The sequence below is a fragment of the Phalaenopsis equestris genome, unplaced genomic scaffold, assembly GCF_001263595.1.
Source record: "Phalaenopsis equestris unplaced genomic scaffold, ASM126359v1 Scaffold228880, whole genome shotgun sequence".
NCBI classification, from domain to species: Eukaryota; Viridiplantae; Streptophyta; class Magnoliopsida; order Asparagales; family Orchidaceae; genus Phalaenopsis; species Phalaenopsis equestris.
In genome coordinates, this window is record NW_018246854.1 from 36452 (window position 1) to 62343 (window position 25892).

General features: G+C 36.6%; 1 protein-coding gene across 1 annotated transcript in view; it reads left to right on the forward strand.

Moving 5' to 3' along the window:
• Window positions 1-25892, forward strand: part of LOC110038002 (probable serine/threonine-protein kinase At4g35230) — a 63012-nt gene that overhangs the window by 23029 nt on the left and 14091 nt on the right. The window contains exons 6-9 of the mRNA XM_020742756.1: window positions 5064-5169; window positions 16500-16585; window positions 16828-17016; window positions 17127-17285. Coding sequence (XP_020598415.1) covers window positions 5064-5169; window positions 16500-16585; window positions 16828-17016; window positions 17127-17285 — 540 coding nt within the window. The remainder of the gene's footprint in view (window positions 1-5063; window positions 5170-16499; window positions 16586-16827; window positions 17017-17126; window positions 17286-25892) is intronic.

Consider the following 25892-nt stretch of genomic DNA (forward strand, 5'->3'; position numbering starts at 1 on the left):
TTCAATCTGGCCAATTGATTTGTTAAAATATGTTGAGTTTTACAACTAAAGTGAAGATTACATCCAAAAGGTCAAAGGGTCAAAGTCCTTGAAAGTTGGGTGCAAATAAATAGGGGAATAAAAATTATCGGGCATAGATATGAAGATTTTAGAGTGACACACTAAAATCCTCGATTCAGTCCTATCGTTTGGGTGCTGAAGTGTAAATGTTAGCCCTCAAGCGAGGGGAACATGAGAGCTCCAAAGTGAGAGCCAGTATCCTCCCATCCTCGCCGTAGAGTCAGTATCAGTAACCAAGCATAGGATTAGTCAATGTTCTTTATGCCTGGTTCAAAGTGTAAAGAATATGTATGCTCCTATTTGACACAATACAGTTTGAACTGAGTCAATTTATCCATTCACTTAAATATCTTGACAAGGAGAATGATGCTTTCTTATATATTGAAGTTCACATTAGAAACTTTATTAGTAGAATTAGTTAATTAAGAGTTTATTAAAATTATATTTTTATTTCAATTGCCTATTAGTGACAAATATGCAAATTGAACTATATTGTTGTGATTAAGTATTGATTTTTTAAATCTTAGTTCGTAGCCTCTAATATTACTCCCTGCGAGATCGATATTTAAGACTCCATTAGAGCCCTGTATTATTTGAGCGATACGTATACTTGCGTTGATAAGTGTGACTTTGCAATTAGCAATTATTGAATATTTTATACACATCTTTATCAAATCTATAATCGTTATCAAGTTTTCGGCGCCGTTGCCGGGAATTTAAATTTTCTAGCAGCAGTATCAAAATTTTGTATTTTTAAGTATATATAAAGTTGTTGTCAATCATCACCACCACTAACCACACGACCAATATCACAAACGCCCTACCACTGACATGCACACAAATCACCAACACCACCAACATGGCACAAAAAAACTATCACCAACAACACCACTAAGACATCATCGTGAACACCGCCACTACAATATCACTAAAAAAAACTATCATCAGCATCTACACACACCACCAACATCACCACCACCCTTACACTAAAAAGCTGCCACCAACATCCACACACACCACCAACAACACCATTAACAACATGGCCAATATGACAAGTAAACCATCACCAACATGACCCAACAACACCACCATGACACTGAGAATCACCCCCAACATCTACACACAACGCCAGTAGCATCTCCAGCATCATGTCGCCAAAACCCCATGGCACAAAACAACCACACCCAACATACACAATCCACCATGAAACAACATTACCACAAGTGTGGCACAAAAAAAGCATCACCCACACCATCACGACAAACATCACCACCACCATATTACCAACATCCCATGGCACAAAACAACCACACACAACATAATCCTTGACACAAAATTACCACCACCGTGCCACAAAAAAAGCATCACCCAGACCACCACTACAAACATCACCACCAACATAGCACTGCTTAATCCAACAAATAGGGAAAACCACCAACAAGAATAAACCGACGAGTAGAATAGCAAGTCTACTCCAATTGAACTAAAAAAATAAAATAGGGGAAGTGCCCCAACTGAACAAGCCACACTGGGCAAAAAAAAAAAAAAAAAAAAAAAAAAAAAAAAATCAAGCAAAGGCCAACAAATCACATGAACCCAACCACAAACCATAAAAATGTCAGTATTCGCGTAGGGCTTCAAATCATGCGTTTCCCACTTACCCTTCCAAAATATGACAAAGAGCACAAGCCAGACAGGTAAAGCAAATTGTCAAAAATCTCAAATAGGTTCACATAGAAACCTTCCCACATGGACGATAGGGCAAAGGCCGTACATGCAACGAAACAAAAGTTGGAAACCGCAAATAAGCCAAAGTCATAAAACTTTAGGAGCAAGCCACAAATGGCAAATCTCAAACCATAACTAAAATATCAACGCCGATAGTGTTGGGTTGAGAATACTGGAAATGAAAATAGGATAGTGCGACCGGAACCATATATCAGAGAGAAGGGAGGAAATAAGAAGAAGATAGATGCAGCCAGAACCGCCGACCACAGTTAGGGTGGAGAGGAAGAGAAGCTAGGGTATAGGATCATGAGAGAAGCACGACAGGGTCGTGGGGTCGAAAAGAGTCTTTGAGGGTAGGGAATCGTTGAGTCCAATAGAACACGAGGGCATGACCATAAACTTTTATGAACAAAACACGAGTTGTAGGGTCGAACTAACGTCCCACAGTTTACTCAAATAAGCCCAAACATGCGCCACAACATTTTTTCAAACACAAAGTTGCATTTAGCTGTCGCTTGTAGCTAAAAAGCTGCCTACAATGCACCCATAATCTTGACTGGTGATAATGAAAAGGTGATTGAGAAGATTATGGAGGGTTTTGCCACATAATTTGAAAGTAAGGTTCAAGTGATGGTATACTTATGGGAATGGAATAGCTAGGTTCAAGGTAGGTATTTTGATATATCATAAAAAATATATTCTACATGACTAAAAGAGACCTGAATGCTAGGGTGCAAACCTGCGGAGACTTCTATAGATTTCTATAAAAAAGTTGCATTTAGGGGAGAAGAGACAACAGTGGTAAAGGTAGATACTAGAGCCTGATAGGTGTGTTTATCTAACAATGATACACTAGACCTAATTTTCTCTATTTAGTAGACATAATGAGTCAACATATTAATAGTTCGAATGAAGAACATTTGAAGATGATTTACAAAATATTTAGGTTTCTTAAAAAAAGGCCACTTTCTGAGGGCTATTGTTTAAGAAATAAGACAACAGGGAGGTAGAGGTTGACATTGATACAAGTTGAGAGGAAAAATCACAGACAAGAGGTCCACTTTTTGGCTTTGATCTTATGTTTGGGGAAATATTGTCAAATGGAGGTGCAAAAAATAAGTAATGGTCCCTAGAAGTAGTGTGGAATCTTAGTACCAATCATTTGCTTTGGGAATTTTTAAAGGAATGTGGCTTCAATGGTTACTAAATGAGTTAGGCTACTATACGATCAATCTTATAAAAATATTCTGTGACAACCATAACGTCATTAATATTGTAAAGGATCTTGTGCATAATGGAAGGACCAAACAAATTGAGTTTGATATACCTTTTATCTCTAAAAAGGTCAATGGTGTTATTATTTACATTCCAACTCATACTCAACTTGAAGTCTCTTCACTAAAGCTCTACCTCCAGACAGTTTCACTCAGTGAATACCAACCTCCAGACAGTTTCACTCAGTGAATACCAATCAAAGCACCTTCTTGCCGTCGAATACAACACCTGGAGGTGAAGAGCACTTCAAAGGCAGTAGCTGAAATCAACAATAATAAAAAAATCTCCTTCTCTAACCTCAGAAAATAACACCTATATAAAGAAGGGATTTGTAGATAAAATAGGTAAACAATAGGACTAGAAAGATATCATAGGCAAGGAGAGGAATAAAAAAGAAGTAGAGAAGCAAAGGAATTATAATGAGAAAGCATCAGGAAAGGAAAGGAAAGTGGGACCGCAATTATTGTAGCTATTATGGTAACACTTTCGCGGTACCGCAGTCGGTAAACTCTCGCGTCAGCTATATTACAAAGTATAATAAATTTACTTATTATACTTTCAAGTTATTATATACTTTCTCGTTGGTCAAATATATATGTAGTAGCTGTAATTATTATGTGCTGAAAATTGTTATATAATGATTTTAATAGTAATAATAATTTTTATTATTAGTTGATTCTAAATATTTTTTTTATGGTAAGATCTGTTTCCCTTTAATTTTATTGTTTATCTTATAATTTCCTTATTTGTTATGGGTTGATTTCATAAACTGATAACTTGGATTCTGATGATTATGAATCTCTGAAAAAAATCACGTAAGCCATACCGTTTTTGGGGCAGTTTGGATGCGATTATATTGAATTAAGGTATTTTCTAAATGTATTGTGATTTTAATTTAATGTATTTCAAGTATTTTTTGGTGTTTGGTTGTTTATAGAATAAATTCATGAGATTACGTTTTAATGTTTAAATATAAAATTCTTAATTTTTGGTTTTGTTAATTTCTTAGGGCATGACATTGATTTGGCAGATTAGGCTTACCAACAATGGCGTGTTTGTTGTCACGAGTTGTCATTTCGTGAGGGAGGCATATGGAGATAGCATCATATGAATGCTTGGTCACACGTATTCAAAAATAGCTTGCATTGTGTTAATTTCAAATATAATGAAAATGACCTGCTTTGGGAGTTCCAAATCCCCCATTAAATTTGCTTGTATTTATTTTTCTTTCAACAGAATAGTCGAAATGTCAAAACCTTGTATTTCTTAACTTATTGCTTGTTGGATAAATAAAGTGATAAAAGCTATTTTAAAGTTTGTCATTTGAGAAATAATAAGTAACAATTATTTTTTTTTTGGTGAAATCAGTGGGCACTTTTGAAAGGATCAAATTTTACTCGGTATTTAATTTTCTAATTAAAATATAAACACTTAAATGAAATCGAGTGCTTGAAATTTAATCCAATTTGTGCCACATATCAATTCAATCAAATGCTAGTTGCCATATGTAAATCATTCTTAAACAATCTATTTTTTATATGATGCAACCGGAGAAAATGACTCAATCATGATTTTTTATTTTTTATTTGGTTTTTTGATGTAGGCATAATTCTGATGCAATTTTTTATCTTCCATGTTTTCATGGTTGCTAAATATTTACATAGTTAAAAGCGCTTCATAAAATTCTTCAGTATCCCTAAAATTTAGGAAAAAATATAGCAAACTGGCTCTTCAGTTCTCTCCTCAGTAAGACATTGTACCTTTTTATCTAATGTTCATGTTACTTTCTACATATTGTTAAATTTGAAGTGTAATTTTCTTTTTCTTTCTTTTTAAAATTGAGTGAACTTTTCTTGTTAGTGTCACATAAAAGTATCGTCTAATCCATTTACTTATGCACTTATATTATATTATTTACAATACATTGATATGCTTTTTTTCTTTCATCTTTTGGCAACAATATGATTGATTTTGATATCAAATTCTTGCAACTTCAACAGGATGGTGATCCTTGTTTGTCGAGCTTTGGTCTTATGAAAAATAGTAGAGATGGAAAAAGCTATAGTACAAACTTGGCTTATACCCCGCCAGAGTTCTTACGAACAGGTCAATGCCTTGTGCCCTTTTCAATTTTTTATTTTATAGTAATTTATTTTTTAAAGTTTAGAAACATTCATAGAACTATGGTTCATCGCTTGAGCCCTTAAAGATGGTTATCACCACAGATCAGAGCACCTTCTTGCCATCGTGAAAGTAAAACTAATGAAATTTTGGTTAATAATGAAAGCAACCTCCAAGACATTGATACACCATAATAATGATACACCATAAGCTAATGAAATTTTGGTTAATAATGAAAGCATTGAAGTAAGTTGGGGGAATGCAATTTTGAGAAATTAATAAATTGGAGACTATCTTGGATTAAAATCTTGAATTTTTATTAATTGAACTATAGAAAATTACTTGGTTTTGAAGAAGATGCTTTAAGGTAAACGTTTAGGTTGAGGTGAGGTTTGGAGAATTGTAGCATTGGTTTCATATTTTTTTTGGTGAAATTGTAAATCGTCAAAAGAATGCCAAATTATAGAACAAGCAACATTTTTATGTCTGTATTTATGAATTTAGAATTTGCTTATTATTATGCAATTATAGATGAATCATTTTTTTTGTATCTTAAATCATTGTCAAGGGTAATGGATTGTAGGTCTAGGAAGATAATTTTGATATTAAAGAATAAATTGAGTTTAATGCTAGGTAATTTGCCATGGAGACATATTTGTAATGATCTTTATTACTAACAATGAATCCTGTTGCTCCTACTTGTTTTTTACACTACTCTCTCTTGATGTGCTCTAACTTCTTACACTATAAATAATTTTTTGTACTAATGAACTTGTCTCTATCATAAATAGAGGCAAGCCTGCCCATCATATAATCTCCTCAACACCAACAGGTACATCATTACTCCCCAGTTACTAAATATTGGAAGAATGTGAAGAAGATTTTGAGAAATTGTATGTTTGCATTTGTAATAATTATGTTTGGGATATAAATTTTGAAAAAAATAATTTATGGGTGTGCTTTTAGGAGTTAGGGTTACTGATAAAGTATTTTGAAGAAATTATTGACCTCGTTTGTCAAACATTACTAAATTGTTGAAATATATTTTTCAACAATATTAATCTTTTCTTCTGCACTCATTATTGCAAGTATATTTAAATGCATAACTAGCGCTTCATGTTTCTGCATTGAATAAAGGGTCATGCACCTTGGTTCTTTAATACCCAAAACTCTTCAATAATACACTGTGTCGATTTTAAACTTAGTCATTAAACTTCACTATTTCTTGCTCTAACACTAATTTGTAATACCAAAATCTCTAATTTTAGGCAGAAGAACCTCCTAGAGAGAAATGCAATAAGCCATTAGTTATTATCAAGAGATCAAGCACACACAGAGAATAATATTTATGTGATTCATTTTTTTAAAAGCTTATGGAATTGGAAGAAGAAATAAGATATTATCTACTAAACTTTAATCTACTAACGATGTATAGGAAATACAACCAATCAACAAATCTCTTCAAAACCCAATTATACTAGACTGTAGCCATTCATGTTGATTTGGTGAAATTAAAGAATTTTCTTGTTAGTCGTTGAGGACTTTGAAGAGTATCATATCTTTGATCTGAAAACCTATCCACCCAAGAATTTTTTGAACTTAAATTGAGGGAATAAGGCATGTAAATTGAGGTGATTTTGAATCCCTAGGCTAACCCTGTTATCCCATCTGCAATTCTCAAGGAAGCCAATTCTTTGATTTGTAAGTATTTGGCTTGAACCCTATTTTCTTGCAAACTTCCTACCAAAAGTAGCCGTTCGTATTATTTACAGGTTTCATAGTTCATATGCAATGCGAGTTGTATTGAACATCAAGCAAGTTGAGTCATACCAATCTGTGTAATATCAATCAAAATTAACTGAAATCGGGCAGAATTAAGAGTTTCCTTATTTAAATTGTTAAATTAAATTATGTATATTAATTGTACATATTCTTTCCTTATAATTGACTAGTTAGATTAGGAATATGAATTATTACAAATTATTATATATTATTAGGATGCCTAAAATAGATTGTCGAGACTATTATTTATTGGAATGAAAGCAAAGGAAAAAAGATATTTAGTCATTTGCTCAAAACATTGACATGGTTGTTGACCTCATTTTCGGATGAGGTATTCACTTCTCTTTTTAGAGCCTAGGGTCTAGCTTTAGGTTTCTCTTGTTTGACCCTCCTAGAAGACTAGTACGGAATTCACACCATTTAGAAAATTCGAGCCACCTCGTCACTCTTTCGAGTTTCGCATTGGCGGTCCCAAATCCTCGGCATGCCGTTGAGTTGATTAGGATCTACACATGAAACTCGAGTCGAATTCCTACGTTAATAGGAGCAGCCCCTAGGAAACCCCTTGGCGACCCAAACGCTCGATAACGCCGCATTTTTGCGCGCGCATCGCATCCTGCACAATTTTGGCTTAATTTGACTCACCCGTCGGCAAACTCGTTCGGACGATCCCGGATGACGAAACGGACCGCGCCAATGCCTCTGTAACGTCGACTTTAGCTAAGGACACTCATATCTTTATAGTTTCGCGCGCGAGCGACCAACATGAATATCGATGCATTTTTTTTACCGGTGCGCGAGCCCGGGTTCAACCCAGGTTCGACTCGGGCTTGATTCAGGCTGAACTCGGGTTGGACACAGGCTAAACACCAGCTCAACTGAATTTGAAATTCAAATTTCAAAATTCAAACGAATTATTTAAATTCTGCCTTAATTAAATTTATTTAGGTGTTAATACCTTCCATTTAAACCTCATTTGCATATGAAAATTATTTATATTCCCGCCAAAGCTTCAGCTAACGGCTCCGAGCCCGGTCGTCCGATTAATTTGGCCCGCTCCTATTCTAGAAGGGGACGTTGGCCTTCTTCCTCCCTCTCGGCACGATTCGGCTCTCTTTCTCGGCACGATTCGGCTCTTCCGCTCGCCTCTGCACTGAGCCCGCTTGTCAACTCTCTCTCCCGCTTCCCTTTTTTTGTTTTTCTTCGCTTGCCTGCTCCTCTTGATCCCGCGCTCCTCTGTGAACAGAAGGTTCACCTGCTCCCCGCTCTTCTCCTGCTCGTCTCTCTCGCTAGATAGGATAGGATTCTTCCTTCCAGCGAACTGAAGCGCTCAACTCCTGCGCTGAAGTCCTCCGCTCCTCTGCTCGTGCCTGTTCGCCTCACTCTCCCGAGCGAAGCCTTCGCTAGATCTCGGTTCTCTGTTTAATTCCGCTCGACAGGAAGAACTGAAACCGCTCAGCTCTCCTGCGTACGTCTGCTTCGCCTCCCTCAGAGATCGAAAGCCCCATTCGACATCACGAGCTCCTCACGTCGAACAACCGATCGACACTGCATCCCTCTTCTGCAAACGAAAAAGTTCGCCTCCTGCTCCTCTCTGTGGAACGCAACCTTAGTTTCCTCTCCTTTGTGCTTCTGACCCAGGTAAGCCAGATAAATTTAAAGTTACACACCCCTCTTTTGCCTTAAGTTGTTAAAGTTATGCTATTTGGTTTGCCTCTTGCGGTCTTCAGATTCAAATATTGTCTTGGTCCTGCATATAGTTATCGTTTTGAAAAGATTTATGAGAAGCAAAGAGACTCGAGACTTATTTATCTTTTTGTTTGAGAACTTTGAATGTTTCATGACTTTAGATTTGCAAAAAAAAAATCTGAAAATTTTAATGTTATGCTTTTGAAGAAAACCTGAAGTCTTTCATATTGTTGGAAAATTTTGGTGCTTCGCTTTTGTAAAATTTGAGTATACGGATTCTCTAATTCATAAATATTTGACACTTGATGCTTGAGCTTCAATTGCGTATGTATAGATTTCCTCACTCTCGTGAGTTCACATGCACGATCCTTAATTCCCAATCGTATAAGTACAACTTTTCTTAATTGTGGTACATTCATATGTGTTATAACTCACACTTAAGCTCCAAATGATCGTTTACTTCAGGAATTAAATGGCTCTTTGATGGTCTTGTTTGCAAATTCGCATATCTAACACCTTTGTCTCAATTTTTCACACACACGCCCCACACTTGGAACTCGATTACGTGCATCCATGACAAATGAATTCTTTCACTGCATACTACACATTATTTGGGGAACGTTTAAATGCATCTTCTTGGGGTTGGTTTATATGTTGTTTCGGAAGAAATGTAGGTAGCGTTCAGATGTTTGAAAACTGCAGTTTGGGGGGGCTTGAAAGTGTTGTTCGGTGATTAATAGCTGTCGTTAGTCACTGTAAAAGTGTTCTTTGCTGCGAGAAGCTGTAGGACCGCTGTCCAATGCTTCTAGTTGCTACCCAGTGTCGTAGGAAGCTGTAAGATTGCTGTCCAATACTTCTAGTTGCTGCCCAGTGTCGTAGGATGCTGTAGGACCGCTGCCCAATGCTTCTAGTTGCTGCCCAGTGTCGTAGGAAGCTCAAATGCTTCTAGTTGTTGCACAGTGTCATAGGAATGCTGTAGAGAGCTGCCCGCCACGATTTGGGTTCGTGGGAAGCCACCTAGGAGCTGCCCACCACTATTTGGGTTCACCAAGGAGCTGTCGACCACGATTTTGGATCGTGGGAAGCCACCTAGTAGCTGTCCACTACGATTTGGGTTCGTAGGAAGCCATTTAGTTGCTGCCCACCACGATTTGGGTTCGTAAGAAGCCACCTAGGAGTTGTCCACCACGATTTGGTTTCGTAGGAAGCCACCTAGGAGCTATCCACCACCGTTTGGGTCTGTAGAAAGCCAGCTAGTAGCTGTCCACCATCGTCTCTCCGCATTGGTGCTGCCCATTGCTGTTTAGGTTCATAGGAACTCATACAGACGCTATTCAAAATTCCTAGCTGCTGTCCGGAGTCGTACGATCACCGTACATATTTGCTAGTTGCTTACCGGAGCTGTAGGAGGTCGTTGGATCACCATACTAGCTCGTTAGTTGCAGTCAATAGTTGTAGAAAACCTTAGGATCACTTGTTTGGAGTTCCTAGCTATTATTACAACTTGTTCTATTGTTTACTGTTTTCTTCTTTTCTCTGCAATTAATTCTCTGCAAATTATATCGTTCTTTGTGAGTTAAACATGCAATGGGAATAGCAGCAGCAGATACGCCACGTACGCATGTGTATTTTATTTGTTGTTGTTTCTTTATTGCAATTACTCTTGCTCTAACATATTATACAGGTACTGAATTCAATCTCACTTTCAAAATAAAACGATTTTTTAAAATTAAACAACATTTTCAAAAAAAAAAACAAAACATAATATATTCTTTCGAATTTACGGGAGTCCCTCAGAAGAGGTAACCCACGGTTGCTAACGAGATCTCCCCGATTTAAATGGGCTTCACAACTCGTTTAAACTAAGTAAGTTCAAAAGAAAATAGTGATACCGAAATGAGGGAACCGTGGGATCCTAACCGGTGTCACTCTAATCAACTTGAACCCCCCCATTGATAATCAAACTGAGACATTGAAACACACCTAGTAAAACTGTTTGAGCTTTAGACTTTAGGACTGTTACTGCGACGAGGAAATCAGAGCAACTTCGTGGGCAGCACGACAAGGAGTTTGGAGCGGACTAGGAGGTGGGGTGGTCGTCATTCTACAACAGCAAAATAAGCCTACACCAACTAAACTTTCTTAGTTTAAACAACCTATAGGATTTTGAGGTAGCTCGCCTAGAGCGACGTAAAACCTCACCCTCTTTTAAGCCCTTGCACAACCATGTTGTGCAGCATAAGTCCTAACTCGCCTTAGGTTCCGAGGTTGTCATCTAGAGTGACGTAAAACCTCTTATATTTGCGGGCTATTTGCATAACCAGTTATTTTTGCAAATGTAAGTCCCAAAGAATAAAATTGATGGGATTCAACATTCAAATAAAATCCTCTCTAAAACACAGTCACACATTAGGATAGTTTGAGAAGTCACTGAGGATTCCCCTCTGAATCTGTGACATCCCTTATCTTTTACTTCCTTTTGACTCCTGAAAGGATTGTTCTTACTTGAGTCATTCCCACTTGTTTTTCCACGTCCTACCTTGAAAACCTGAACTTTGAATTTATGAAGACTAGAACCACTGATCATTATCGAGAGTTTTCTCAAGTGATTCCCGTCGCTTGGGATGTAATTAACTCTAGGGGCTTGCCTCTATAGGGAACTTGAAACCCAGGTAAAATAACTATTTAATCTTTGTATTAAATAGAAGAATTTGTCGGTCACATATAAAATGTTCGCAGACCAAATGGATGTCACAAACCTCATAATTTGTATGATTGGGTCCACCGCCGCGGGGTACACTTATCCTTCGAGAAGGTGTATCATTTGTGGTACCAGACACGATTATACAAATTATTAGGCAAATGAGATCCAATCTGTCTCATTTTTCAAAATTAAAATACACTATTTTCATAAAATTATGTACCTTTTAGGTTAAATTAAATCATCTACTTTTCAAAACTATAAATTAAATTTTCAAATCATCAAAAAGTTGACCGATAATGGTATCAGAGCCACGTCGAATCTTTCTGGTCTGAATCTTTCGTCGTCTTGACCAGCCTTTGGGAATTGTTCACCTTCATGTTTGACTCGAGCTCATTCGATTTTTGCCAGCTGCTTCCTACGACTTTGACGACTTCGACTGCTTCTTCCGCTTCGGCTTTGTTTGCCTCGACTTCGGATTCTTCATCGCACTCAAAGATTGAAGGCTTCGACTTCGACACTTTTTAGATTGACGGCTTCGGTATCGATAAACCCTATGTCTTCGGTTTCGACACTCATGACTCTAGGATTGTTATCCTTGACTTTGATTTCTTCTCCCTAATCTCGCCTCCAGGAAGTAAGTCTCACCGATTTTGTTGGTTCCCGCGTCTTTGTCTATTCATTTGGTTTGTTAGACCGAGCTGTTCGATCCTCTGGATTGCTTCGACTGCTTGGTCTGCTTCATCTGTTCGTTTGTACATCTGTTTGTCAGCTTGGACTCAAGCGCACAATCCTTCTCTATTCCAACCCAAATATCTGCCCACTTGTCGACAATTTTATTTAAAATGTCTTCATAAATTTTAGCAATTAGATTCTCCGGAAAGAATTATGTTGAATAAGAATTTCAGCTTAAGTTGTTTTTGTAAGGGAAGGAGCTTTGGTGTCATATTGACGGGTCTTCTCAACACCTACAGAGCTTCTTGGTCAATATTAGACAAATGATGCTAATCTTGTTTCTTGGATTCTGGGATCTATTGAGACTTATATGATGAACAATTTACGATCCTTTGAGACGTCTAAATAAATGTGAGAATATTTGAAGCTCGTCTACAGCAAATTAACACTGCAAGGTGCTTTTAATTGGAACTTGATATGAAAAATTATAGTCAAGACAATCTCTCAATTGGGCAATATTATTCTGGCTTATACATCTCAACACAATGAAGTGACAAAATGGAGAAATCATCATCTATTAGATATGATGCACATATTATTGTTAGAATCTTCTGTTTCGGCTAGGTTTTGGGCTTAAGCTTTATCACCACAACTTATCTGATTAATCACTTACCATCTCAACAATTGAAGTTTGATTTTTCGGACTATTGAATTTTTGGTAAACATCCTATTTATCATATGCTACATACCTTCAGATGTGTTTGATTTTTTCATTTAACTGCCCATGAACGTCATAAGTCGACAACATAATCCGTTCAATTTGCCTTTATGGGTTACAGTCTTAATTATAAATATTGTGTTATGATTCGATTAATAATCGATGGCGAATCTTCAGGATGTGATTTTTTTTTAACATGGATACTATTTTCAGCATCTTATTTCGACATCTGACACTGTTTTACTTCCTCACTTTGATGATTCTTCTTTTGATAAACGATTAAAGCTTGAAATTGTCGGCGCATGATGCTTGGCTCCTTCATCTTTAGTCCTTCCTGACCCTGCTCCTAAAAATGTTTCAATAATTCTTCGACGATCAACTCGACACATGCTTCCTACAAATAGATATGACTATTTTACAATTTTAACTAATACTACAATTCCTATATTTTATTCTCAGGCTGCTAAATAGACTTGTTGGGTAAAAATCATGTAAGAGGAACTTCAGACCCTTCAAGACAATCACACTTGAGATATTGTTTCATGTTCGTCAGGTGTTAAAACCATTGGTTGTAAATGAGTTTATTCTATTAAGATTCAATATGACGACTCCCTTGACAAATATAAGACAAGATTGGTAACTCTTGGCAATCGACAGGAATATGAGATTGATTATGAAGAGACATTTGCATCTGTGACTAAGATGACAATCATTCGGCTTGTTCTATCTATTGCTGCTTCTAAAGGCCGGTACTTACAACATATTGATGTTAAAAATGCATTTTTTCCTGGGGTTCTTAAGGGAGATATTCATATGACTCCTCCAGACTTGTTTTCTACACCCTCAAATGCTGTTTGTAAGCTCAAACGGCCACTTACAATTTGAAAGAGGCTCCACGGGCCTGGTTTAAAAAAAGTCGTAATACTCTTCTTAGTTTCTCTTTTATTCAAAGTCAACATGATTCTTTATTATTTTTTACCAAGACTAACAAGGGAATTGTGCTGTTATTAGTCTATGTTGATGATTTTGTCATCAAGGATCCGATACTTAATATATGTCTCAGTTATTGACTGATGTGTCTTCAGAGTTCTTTTCATATGAAAGATTTGAGGTCCTTAACCTATTTCTTAGGTCTTGAGATTCACTCTTCTCTCGCTGACATTTTTCTTCACCAACATAACTATACTAAGAAACTCATTGCTTTGGCTGGGCTCCAAGAGGGTCGTCCTGTTGATAATCTATGTGAATGTTAAATATCAACAAAATAATGATGACTTTCTATCTGATCAATTTCTGTATCGATAACTAGTTAGGAGTTTCAATTATCTAACAATTACACGTCTTGATATTTTATTTGTTGTGCAACAAGTTTGTCAATTTTTGCAATAATCTACACATTTTCATTTTGCTGCAGTTTGATGTATTGTTTGATATTTGAAAGGTACTTCTCATCGTGGTCTGTTCTTTGCTATGGAGTTTCTTATTCACTTAACAACATATAGCGATGCTGATTGGGTTGACTGTTCTAATACACATCGATCTATTACTAGTTGGTGCATGTTTCTCGTTGACTCTTTAATTTCTTGGAAAAGTAAGAAACAAGAGCGAGTGTCTAAGTTTTCTACTGAGTCTAAATATCGTTTTGTGACCTTTGCTTGTTCTGAGATCATTTGGCTTCGGGGTTTGTTGGCTGAGCATGGTTTTCTTCAACTTGAGTCTACTTCTCTTAATGCAGATAATACTAGTACTATCTAGATTACTGTTAATTCTGTTTTTCGTAAATGCATGAAACACATTGAAGTAGACTGTCATTCTGTTGGAGAAGCTTATGATAACGACATCATTTATTTCCTTATATCTCTTTTGATCTTCAAACAGCTGATATATTTACTAAAGCTTTTTTTCGGCAGCGTCATCAGTTTTTTGTTGACAAAATGATGCTTCTTGAGCAACCAACATCAATTTGAGGGGGGATATCAATCAAAATTAATTAAAATCGGGCAGAATTAATAGTTTTCTTATTTAAATTGTTGAATTAAATTATGTATATTAATTGTACATATTCTTTCCTTATAGCTGAATAGGTGGATTAGGAATATGTATTATTACAAATTATTATGTATTATTAAGATATCTAAAATAGATTATAGAGACCATTTTTTTTTTGGAATAAAAGCAAAGGGAAAAGGCATTTCAGCATATGTGAATAAAAAAGTACTAGCTCAATTCATTGTTATCGTTAGCATCTACTAGATTTTATCTACATTACTCTAAACTATTTATTTTAAATTATTATTAAGAAATCAATTTGCTCAAAAATATTGAATGTAATGGATTTTCATGTGTCCAATGAGCTATTCAAAATAATTTCATAATTTTTTTCAATTTTATGCATAATAAATCTTTTAATATCATATAGTGTTCTTAAACCTTGAATCTTTATCCTCAAAATCATAAATGTGACAAAAATGATAATTGTAAGGTTGAGATATGGTCATAAGGATAAACTGAGAAATGATTATACAAGGTAGATGGTATGCTTTTACCTATTAAAAATAAGGTATTAGAAAATAGCTATACATAGTTTTCCATGTAAAAAAGGGTAAAAGATGCACTATTTCGATGGATATATAAAGTTAATATGAAGAATATGGAAGAAGTATGAGTAGACCTTTTCATGTGGATAAAATTTGTGTGTGAAAATTAAAAAAGAATAAAATGGAATGTGCACATTCTTTCTTGTCTCACTCTCTCATCTCCTTTTAATCCTATTGAGGTGATGTTTATCGTGAGCAAAAAATAACATAAAATGGAAAGAAGATGAACACAACAATTTTATACAAATTCCTTTATTGATGGTGATATTTTTGGCCCTCATTACAGATTTCACTATGATATGATTCTGATGAATTGCAGCCTTAATTTATCCAATACAACATTACGATTTTAATTTCTTTAGAACAACATAAAGTTGACGCCCCTCTCTTTGTAAATAAAAATCCGAGGGCAGTCGAAAATACAATAAATCGTCAAAATTCTCTGGATGAAATAACTTTTTAGTAACTCCTTGGGTAGCTGACTCTTAAGTTTGCGATGGATGTTTTCATTGTTGGACAAAAAATTATGCTCCACTGCATAACAGTTTTCTGCGAAAAAGTTTTAGTCCTAGAAAAAGATTTCTTATGCAAAATATGTTAATGCTTGAGGATCCAAAGAGGCTCATAAACCCTAGATAGCAAAACAGTCTGAATGCATCTCATGTACCTCTCAATAGTCAATTTTGGAAATATTGAGTCAAGTAGGTGTACTTTGATGACTTAGTTCACCCAATTAATTGATTCATTAATGTAATGATACAAGAAAAAGTGGCAATATAAATTTTGGCTTGTTGGTCTTTAGAAGCTCCTCGCTGCTTTAATTGAGTTGTTTGGGCCAAATATAACAGTTGAAAAAAGAAACAATATCTAGCATCATTGTCTCCATCCTTGGAATTTTGAAACTCAAAAGTCAAGCTCTTGTTGGTCTTATTTCCTATGGTACAATTTCTAGTAATGATATTTTCTAAAACTAACATAAGGCTTGTGTTTTAAATATTTGTGTAAGATCCGGGTAGCATAGAGTTTGTTGAAACTTATGTTTATTCACTTTTAATCATTTTATTTTCTTACTTTTTGTAAATTCCTTTAAATGTCCTTTGACAATTAAGAAGCTTTGTATACAAAGTTTTTTTTTTAATTTAAATTTTTGCAGGCAGGGTAATTCCAGAGAGTGTAATCTACAGTTATGGAACTGTTTTATTGGATCTTTTGAGCGGGAAGCATATCCCTCCAAGTCATGTACGCTGCATTACCTAAGGCCTCTTTCCTAGAATGCATCCTTGTATATACTTGAAGTCTTTTTCATTGAAAGTTACTACAAATGTATTTCTGACTCCCTCCTTTTATCTTTGTAATGAAGCTCCAGCTGATCGCAATTCAATTATTTTTGTCAAGCTTTTTTATTCTACTTCTATTTTTTATCTTTAGGTGCTCTAGGATGTTCTAATATAATGCTGACATTTTCAATGATACATTACCAGGCATTAGATATAATAAGAGGGAAGAACATTTTAATGTTAATGGACTCATCCTTGGAGGGACAATATGCAAATGAGGATGCTACAAAACTAGTAGAACTTGCTTCAGAGTGCCTCCAGTTTGAAGCTAAGGATCGACCAAATTCCAAGTTTCTTCTTTCTGCAGTTGAGCCACTTCTGAAACAGAAAGAGGTAATGCGGTTTTAAACATTTAATTGATCTGCTTCCTCTTGTTTCTGGAAATATTTATTATGATTTATTTTTTTTATGTGCGCTATATCATAAATTTAATTTAACTATAGGTTGCCTCACTTGTTTTGATGGGCATATCGAAGGCCACTGTGGTATTACCAACATTGCTTTCTCCACTAGGAAAGGCTTGTGCAAGGATGGACCTTGTTGCTGTGCATGATATTTTACTTAAAGCAGGATACAAAGATGATGAAGGTGCAGAAAATGAGGTAGCTTAATTTTAACAGTCCTTTAGAAAAATTAAACTTTTGTTTTTTTCCTTTCCTATATAGAGCCTTGATGTGCAGTGACTTCAGGATGCTGCGTAAGATAGCCACTTTTTTGTGCTTGGAAGAGCAAAATTTTTAAGTGAAGTGGAAGTAAACTTAACTCAGAAATGTCCTTTCTACAATGGATGGAAATCTTTTTCAATGAACAACACAATCCAAGCGAATGCTAAAAAGCAGGAATCATATTGGAATGGGTAAAACTCAATTCTTGTTGGATACTATCGTGAAAATCTTAAAGGAAAAATCAATTGAGAAATTTAGGTATCAAAATTAATGCAACGCATGTGAGTTGACCATATTCCTGCTCTGCATTGATATTGTTCAGGGAGCAGCAATAAGATACTTAAGTAAATACATGCCTTTTAAACTAGCCTACTAAAAGCAATGTGCGCCTACTACGTGTCTCTATTGCTTACTTTTAATCTAAACGGTTAACATTGGAAATTAAGCTTCCAAGAGTTTACTAGTTTACCGTCCTTTTGAAACGCAGGCCTCTTGGTGCATTGGACAACAACATAATGAAGAATCAGAATGATACCGAATCATAAAGAAAACAAATTTTATTACTTAAATCAACGGGTTCACAGACAATAACTCAAAAATTAGTAAGAAAACCGACAAAAACAGTAATCTTCCATTGGGGCAGGGTAGGGAGGCAAGTGGTGGCCGATTGGAAGAGGAAGTTTGGAAATAGGCTGGGGTAATTCAGTGATTGGATAGGGAAAATAGTCGGCGGGGAACTGGTGTTTGGGTAAGGGGTGCCGGTTCCAAGAGGTAATATGGGAGATGGTAGTTGGGGCTGGAAGCGTACAATACAGGATGGAGGCCAACTAGTAGTTATGGGAGATAAGGAAGGGCATATGTGGTTGCAGTTGGACAACAACAAGGAGAAGGATTTGTGGATGTAATCACCACCTCGGAGTAGGGTACGGGCGGAGCACCATCTATCATCACATACAACCCTAACAAGGGAGAAACGTCTGATGACAAGAAATTTGAAATCAAAAAAATTGACTCTACAATATAAAAATAACAAATATTTATAATTGATAACTATGAGGCGGAGGTCCCACCCCTTGGGCGGCAACCCTAGCCCATCATCATGAACCGGCCAGCAATGCTTCCCTTATGGATGAATCAGTTCATCCCGTTACGGAGCCTCGCGTCAGTCTCCTAATGTTTGGGGAGCTTCGACCTCATATTATGAGGCTTCTGTTTACCTGTTCTTCGAGGGATGAAAGATCTTTTGCTGTTGTCCGGAAAGCACCTGTGTCTCTTTGGCGAGCGCCCTGCCTGCCAAAGCATTGAAGAAGTTTTCTCTACTTGCTAGCATATATCAAAATTGATCTACTCTTCTGGGGGTTCACTTCTGATCTAGCTCAGATCAGTTTGCCTCACATATACTGCTAAATCCTCTCAAAATAGCCTAAGGTTGGTTCGACCTGTTTTAAAGTGAGGGTAGCTTGAACATTGCCAAGCAGCAGTGGCCGTGGTGTTGAGGCATCGACCGTGATATCTTGAAATATTATATATTTACTGGCCCATGTTTGGAGCATGTTTCTCTATCTACTTTCAATGCTGTTGTTCGGAAAGGACCTATGTCTCTTTGGCAGCCGCCCTGCCTCCAAAGCATCGAAGAATTTTTCTCTACTTGCTAGCATATATCAAAATTGATCTACTCTTCTTGGGATTCACTTCTGCTCTGGCTCTGACCGGTTTGCCTCGCATATACTGCTAAATCTTCTCAAAATAGCCTAAGGTTGGTTCGACCTATCTAAAGTGAGGGTAGCTCGAACATTGTCAAGCGGTAGTGGCCATGGTGTTAAGGCATCGGCCGTGATATCTTGAAATATTATGACTCTACTGGCTCGTGTTTGGAGCTTGTTTCTCTATCTACTTTCAATGCTAAGGTCTAGACATCTCCAAGTGATCAATAAAACTGAAGCTGCACCACATTGTTAATAGTGGGCTTCAGGCCACCCCCCCTAGATAACGTGCCATGGTGTTATTCTCTTGCTCGATCAAATTACATTTCATTTGCAACTGGCCAATTTGCGTTGTGAACTCTTCCAATGTTATATAGCTCTGCGGTGGAGTCTCAAAAACATATCCGGATGGTGGTGAGGAGATAGGTATTTTATTTGCATCGCTTTTTGCATCTTTTCCCTCTTGGTAATCTTGTCATTGCCTTCTCCTTCTGCCTCTACAAGTTGTCTCACAACAAGGTGCTCTTTCCCAGTTTGATTGATGCAAGCTTCACTCTTTTATTGTTTGACACCTCTTTATACTTGAAGATCCGCTCAACTTATTTTAGCCATTCGATAAAGTTGTCTGGATCCATACCTCTATCGAACTTTGGTAGATCCACCTTTATTCTGAAGTCCCTGTGTACTTCACAACTTGCCTCCTTTGTTTGGTCTCCTCTGTTATTGGACTCGAAGGCGTCTTGGTCTTTCTTCTTCATCGCTGAAATCATCCCTAAGAAAAGAGTTAAAATTCGGGGTCACTTTCTCCTCTTTAACTTTTCCTGCCATCATAAAGGGTAAGTTCCCTCTATTTTTCATCCTCAATGTCTACTAGTCTCCACTAAAGTCGATGAATCTCTCGCTGTCTCTTTCCGTGTAGACTCAGTAATGTTTTTGCCCGGTGGCATGACTATGGTGTAGAGCTAGGAGGTAAAAGAGGGTGTAAAAAAATTATTTAGGGTTGCTGATTTTGACAATGAGCGAGGGAAAATTTGGGTTAGATCAAACATTATCTATAGTTAAAGAATAAAAAAGAAAATTTTTGGATGGACAAGGCTGATGTAATAAAACCCTAGGATATGATTTGAGTTAGACTAGCTCGGATACCAAATTATACCAGAGCTAAGCAAAACCCAATAGCAATACAGATTGTATTTCTTAAAATCAAGAACGTTACAACCAAGAACTCATAAAACAATAAGAAACCAATAAAACTCTAATATCCAATTATGACAAGGTAGGGAGGCAGGAGGTGGTCGGTTGGACGAGGAAGCTTGGACATAGGCAGGGGTAAATCAGTGATTGGATGGGGAAAATAAATGGTTGGTGTGGAATTGTTGGTTGGCTAAGAAAGAGGATGGCTGGGATAAGAGGTGCATGTTACAAGAGGTAATATTAGAGAGATGGTAGTTGATGTTGGATGCAGGGGGTGTGGGTAAGCAACATACGGCTGGGAGAAGGGAAGTATTGACGGGGGGCAAAGTGGTGCGGGAACGTCACCATCATCCTGTTGACCTCATTTTTGGGTGAGGTCTTTATTTCTCTCCTTAGAGTCTAGGGTCTAGCCTTAGGTTTTTCCTATTTGACTTGCTTAGAGGACTAGAATCCGAACCCACACCATTTAGAAAATTTGAGCCACCTCGTCACTCTCTCAAGTTTTGCATGGGCGGTCCCGAATCCTCGATATTTTGCTGAGTTGGTTAGAACTGACATATGAGACTCGAGTTGAGTTCCTACATTAATAGGAGCAACCCTTAGGGAAACCATTAGTGATTCGAGCACTCTCAGACGCCTCATTTTGCGCAAGCATCGCACTACTCATGATTTTGACTTAAATTGACTTGCCCGTCGGCGAACTCGTACAGACAAACCCAGATGACGAAACGGACCACGCGGATTTGTCCGGAAGGTCAACTTTAGCTAGGAAGGACACTCATATCACTATGGTTCCGCGCATGAGCAATTAGAAAGAAAATTGATGCACGTTTTTATTAATTAGCAGAGCGTGGGCCCGGGCTTAACCCAAGTTTAATTGGGTTTGATTCTGGCTGGACTCGGGCTGAACAAGTGTTAAACCATTTTGAATTTTAAATTTTTGAATTTCAAATTGGTCAGCTAAAGTTTTCCATTTGAGATGCATGAATGAAATTTGTTTAATTCCCCGCCTAATCTTGCGTAACGTTCACCTCAACTATACAATTCAACGGGCTTCACTTCCTGGCATTTTCATCACCTCCTCACACTCGATTCGATTCCCGTCTTCCTCTCCCGAGACTCACTTGGTCGCCTCCTCCCTGCACCGAAGCCCTCGCCCATCCTCCCTGCACCAAAGTCCTCGCCCTTCTGCCACGATACCGCTCGCCTGCTCTTCTCTCACGCTCGCCCAAAGACAAATCTTCCCCTCGACTGCTCACTCTCCCGCTCCTTCCTCCCCCTCTCTGCCTCATGCACCGAAGCCCTCGCATTCGCTTTCTTTCTTCCTCTGCTCAATCACGCTGGTCTCTTCCTCGCCAGAGACGTTCGACACCCTCTCCTCAAGTTCGAAGACTCATCTTGTTCGCCAGCTCCTCTGCTCCAGCATGCCTGCTCGCCTCTGCGAACCGAAACATTCAGCCCCGCTCCTCCTCTGCTCGATTTTGTTCCTCCTCTGCTATCCAAATTTGACTCCTCCCAAGCTCGATGCTCGCTTCCTCGCCAGAAGCATTCGCCATTGCCCTCCTTTCTCACACTCGCCCCCCCCTTGCGCGATCTCCTCCCTCACGCACCGAAACACTTGCGTTCACTTCTTTGTCTCTTCCTCGCTACACATTAGGCCCCGCTCCTATTCATTTGTAACGCTCGGCCTCCTCTCCTATCGGCTCCCTCGGCTCGCCTTCTCACCCCACCGAAATCCCACACGTATAATCCTCCTCTTTGCTGAAACCTTCGCCAGAGCTCGGGCCATTGACAACGTAACAACAGGATTGCATCTTGCAGGGAGCAACGGAGCTTTCACGTCCTTTTTCCTCTGCTCCCGTCCAAAATTTTCAACTAGTTGGTGACCATTTCTCCTCTAACAAGCTTTATTTTCGTTTTTTTTATTGCATTTGTCCTATGAATCCTTTATATCTTACGTCAATGAAGGGGGAAGATGATGCACATACATACCACACAGTTTTTATATATTCACATATCTAATACCTAAATTGCATTTTTTTAGAGACAATTCACACTAGCTATGCATGAACTGATATATTTCCCTGTTTAAAAATTAAATTATTGGACTTTCTTATGTGATACAAATGATTTAGGCTATGCAAATGTATAATGTTTTTTTAGGTGTTATATATGTAAACGTTTAAGAATTATGTGGTATATATATATATCTATCTAGCCGGGATGAATTGGATGAACTTGTCTTCATAAATCCTGTAATAAAGTGGTTTCAAATCCTTACAAATCCTTTTCAAATCCTGCGATCGAACAACCCAAAAGTTTGTTAAAACACTACAGAAATTCAACCGCTAAACAACCCCTTCAATACCACCCAAAACATATGTCAAATCAGCCATGAATCACCCCTTGAACCACTTCGCAACGCTGTTGGAATCCTGTTGGTGGACAGCTCCTAGAAAACCTCAAAACTTGTTAGCACCTTCACTGTTTTAGGCTCTTTTAAACTTGTCCTTTTGAGAATGACCTGAGTGCAGCATGGAATAGTTCAAAATGCGTTTTTAGGTTGTTTTAATGCTGTTTTGATGGCTTACAGATCTCCCCAAACTCACCTAAAACCTACCGCACTTCATATAAAAACTTCCTCAAAAAGTTGCAGGAGGAACATTGTGGGGACTTTACAAGCTCATTAAGCTGAACTGTATTTGTTGCAAGCCATATCTTAGTTGGAAATTGATTCGACTTAGCTTTATGCAAAAGCTGAAACCGTACAAGCTTGTTAGTTACTGCCCGGAGTCGTAGGATCACCGTACAATCTTGCTAGTCGCTGCCCGAAGTCGTAGGAGGTCGTAGGATCACCGTACGAACTTGCCAGTTGCTGCCCGGAGTCGTAGGATCACCGTACAAACTTGTCAGTTGCTTCCCGGAGTCGTTGGAGGTCATATGATCACCTTACAGGCTTGCTAGTCGCTGCTCGGAGCCGTAGGATGTAGGATCACCGTACAGGCTCACCAATCTGACGCATCTAACACCAATCTCTGTAAAATGACGCTTATGACGCCAATCTAGCGTATTTGGCGTCAGAATTCTCAAAATTCACTATTTTGGCTCTAAATTTTGTTCTTTTTGCTACTTTTTCTCAAAATACATAAATATGATATACTTGCAACAAAAACATGAAAATATTCCTTCTTTAAAGTGCAATATCACTAAAAATCTAACACCAATCTCTGTAAAATGGCGCTTATGACGCCAATCTAGCTCATTTAGCGTCAGAATTCCCAAAATTCAGCTCCAAATTTCGTTCATTTTGATACTTTTCCTCAAAATACCTAAATATGATATACTTGTAACGAAAACATGAAAATATTCTTTCTTTAAAATGTAATATCACCCAAAAAAAAAAAATGTATACTTAAAACAACATATTATTTTGGTATATCAAAATCCCCAAACTTAAATATTACTTGTCGTCAAGTGATACTTTTACTACATAGAAAACTTATGACTTAGGATATATATTAACTTATAACTGATATACTTTAATTTAATAAGTAAAATAGTAATATTTAAGAAAAATCTTTAATAACTTATATTTAAACTCTAAGTCTAAGAGTATTTTATAATCAAATAAGATTTCTGAATCTCTATTCATTTAAAGAAAAATTGCAATTTGTTCATATTAACGATACTTAGAACATTCATATGAAAAAAAAACTTTATGAAAACTTTATTAGTAATGCTACTAATACTGCAATACAAGTTTAGAAAATATAATAAAGTCTTTTCCTTAAATTGATTCAAGTGATACTAATTTTTTATTATACATTTTTCCTCAAGCTCTCCTCACTTATTTTTTAATCTTTTTTTTTTAATCTTTTTTTTTCTTTTTAAATTTGGATCTTTTCAATCTTTTTTTTTCTGTTCATTTTCAAATAAGGATTATTATATCTTGATAGCCTTTAATAATTTTGAACTTCACTATTCTCTTCTTAAAATCAAAACTTCTTATCTTTCTTCACTTTTTAAATTCATATTGGTTTATGATTTATGATAAAGTTTTATTTTTTTCTTCTCACATGAACCTCTAAAATTCTTAATACTTCAAAAATATAATTTTCTTTACTTTAAATAGAAAAACATAATCTTATTTTTTTATAGCAAATATCTTTATTTTAAAAATTAACCTTCATTATTAAAAACTTTTACCTAAATTTATCATAATTTTCATAAATATAAGTATAGTCATTTAAAGTTAAATCTTAATATTCTAAACCATGTTAAATAATTTTAAAACTATAGTTAATTAAAAACAAATAAAATTTAATTTGCTTCTTTTTAAAAGAAAATTTTCTTTCCCCCAGACTTAGTTTTTTAAGTGATTTAAAAATGTTTAGTGCAAAAATTTGTAAGTGAAGAAAAACAGTAAATCCATAAAAATAAAAACTAACCTGTAGAGGATTTCTGAATATGAAACTGGGCTCTGTTCTACCACATGTACTAACTTTAAAAATATAGCCTTTAAAGTATTAAATGAAACATAATATATTTTAAAGGATTTGCTGAAAATTAAAAATAGAAACAAAAATTGAAAATACTAGAAGTGCAAAAACAGTAAAAATCTACTGTTACTATTACAATTTTGGTCCACAACACAAAATTAAAGTTTTTACTACAATTATTTCAAATGACATCAAATAAGAACATTATAAAAAATAACAGATAAACAAACAAAACAAACTAAACTCCTAAGAATGTCAGTCCTCATCGCCTACTTCATCATCTTTTTCTTCATCATCATAAATGGGAGCATAAGTGGTGAAGCTGGGGCAAGTTGGAAATTCCACATTGTATTCACCCCTAAGATTTCTATTCATAACTTCCTCGAAAGCTATATCATGCTGAACTTTCCTCTGCTTATACTCATCATTATAAGCGATTATTGCTCCAATTTCTCCAATTTGATTGTGCATTTTAACTATATCCATTTGTTGAATCATAAGCTGTTCCATAATATTTTCAAGTGAAGTTGAATGAGTGAGTTGCACAAACCTGTCTCGTATATATACAATTCCTTGGTTGATTCCATGAATATTTTCATAAAACTCTTTCTCCACAGGGAAAACTACGTCGGCAGTAGTGTAGTAAAACACTTCCCAGCATCTCTGCACAATAATCTCTTCTACTCGAGTATTCAGTGCGTTGAATCCTCAATTCACAAAACCCCTTTCTTTGATTAGACTTTTATTCACAAGAACATGATCATGTAACTTCTGCGCATCGAAACTGACGAGCTTTCTCCGTTTAAAAATTCCAAATCTAGCAAAATTTTTAGAGTGGAACGCCAGAAAATTAGTGACTTTTCCCGCATTTTCCCCCTTAAAATTGACTTTGAAATCAGTTTTTTGGGAGTTAAAATTGATTCACAAACCCCCTTAAAATTGACTTTGAAATAACCCACCAAAAACCACCAAAAACAGTTATTTGAAACATTTTAAGTCATTTTCTTCGCCGCGACGCTTCATGCACCAGCTCTCTAGAATATAGCGCTTCATGCGCCAATCTGACGCATCATGCGCTAGTTCCAAAAAATTTCTCTATTTCAATTTCGACCCTATAAATTCTCAATTTTTCCATACAATTATGTAAA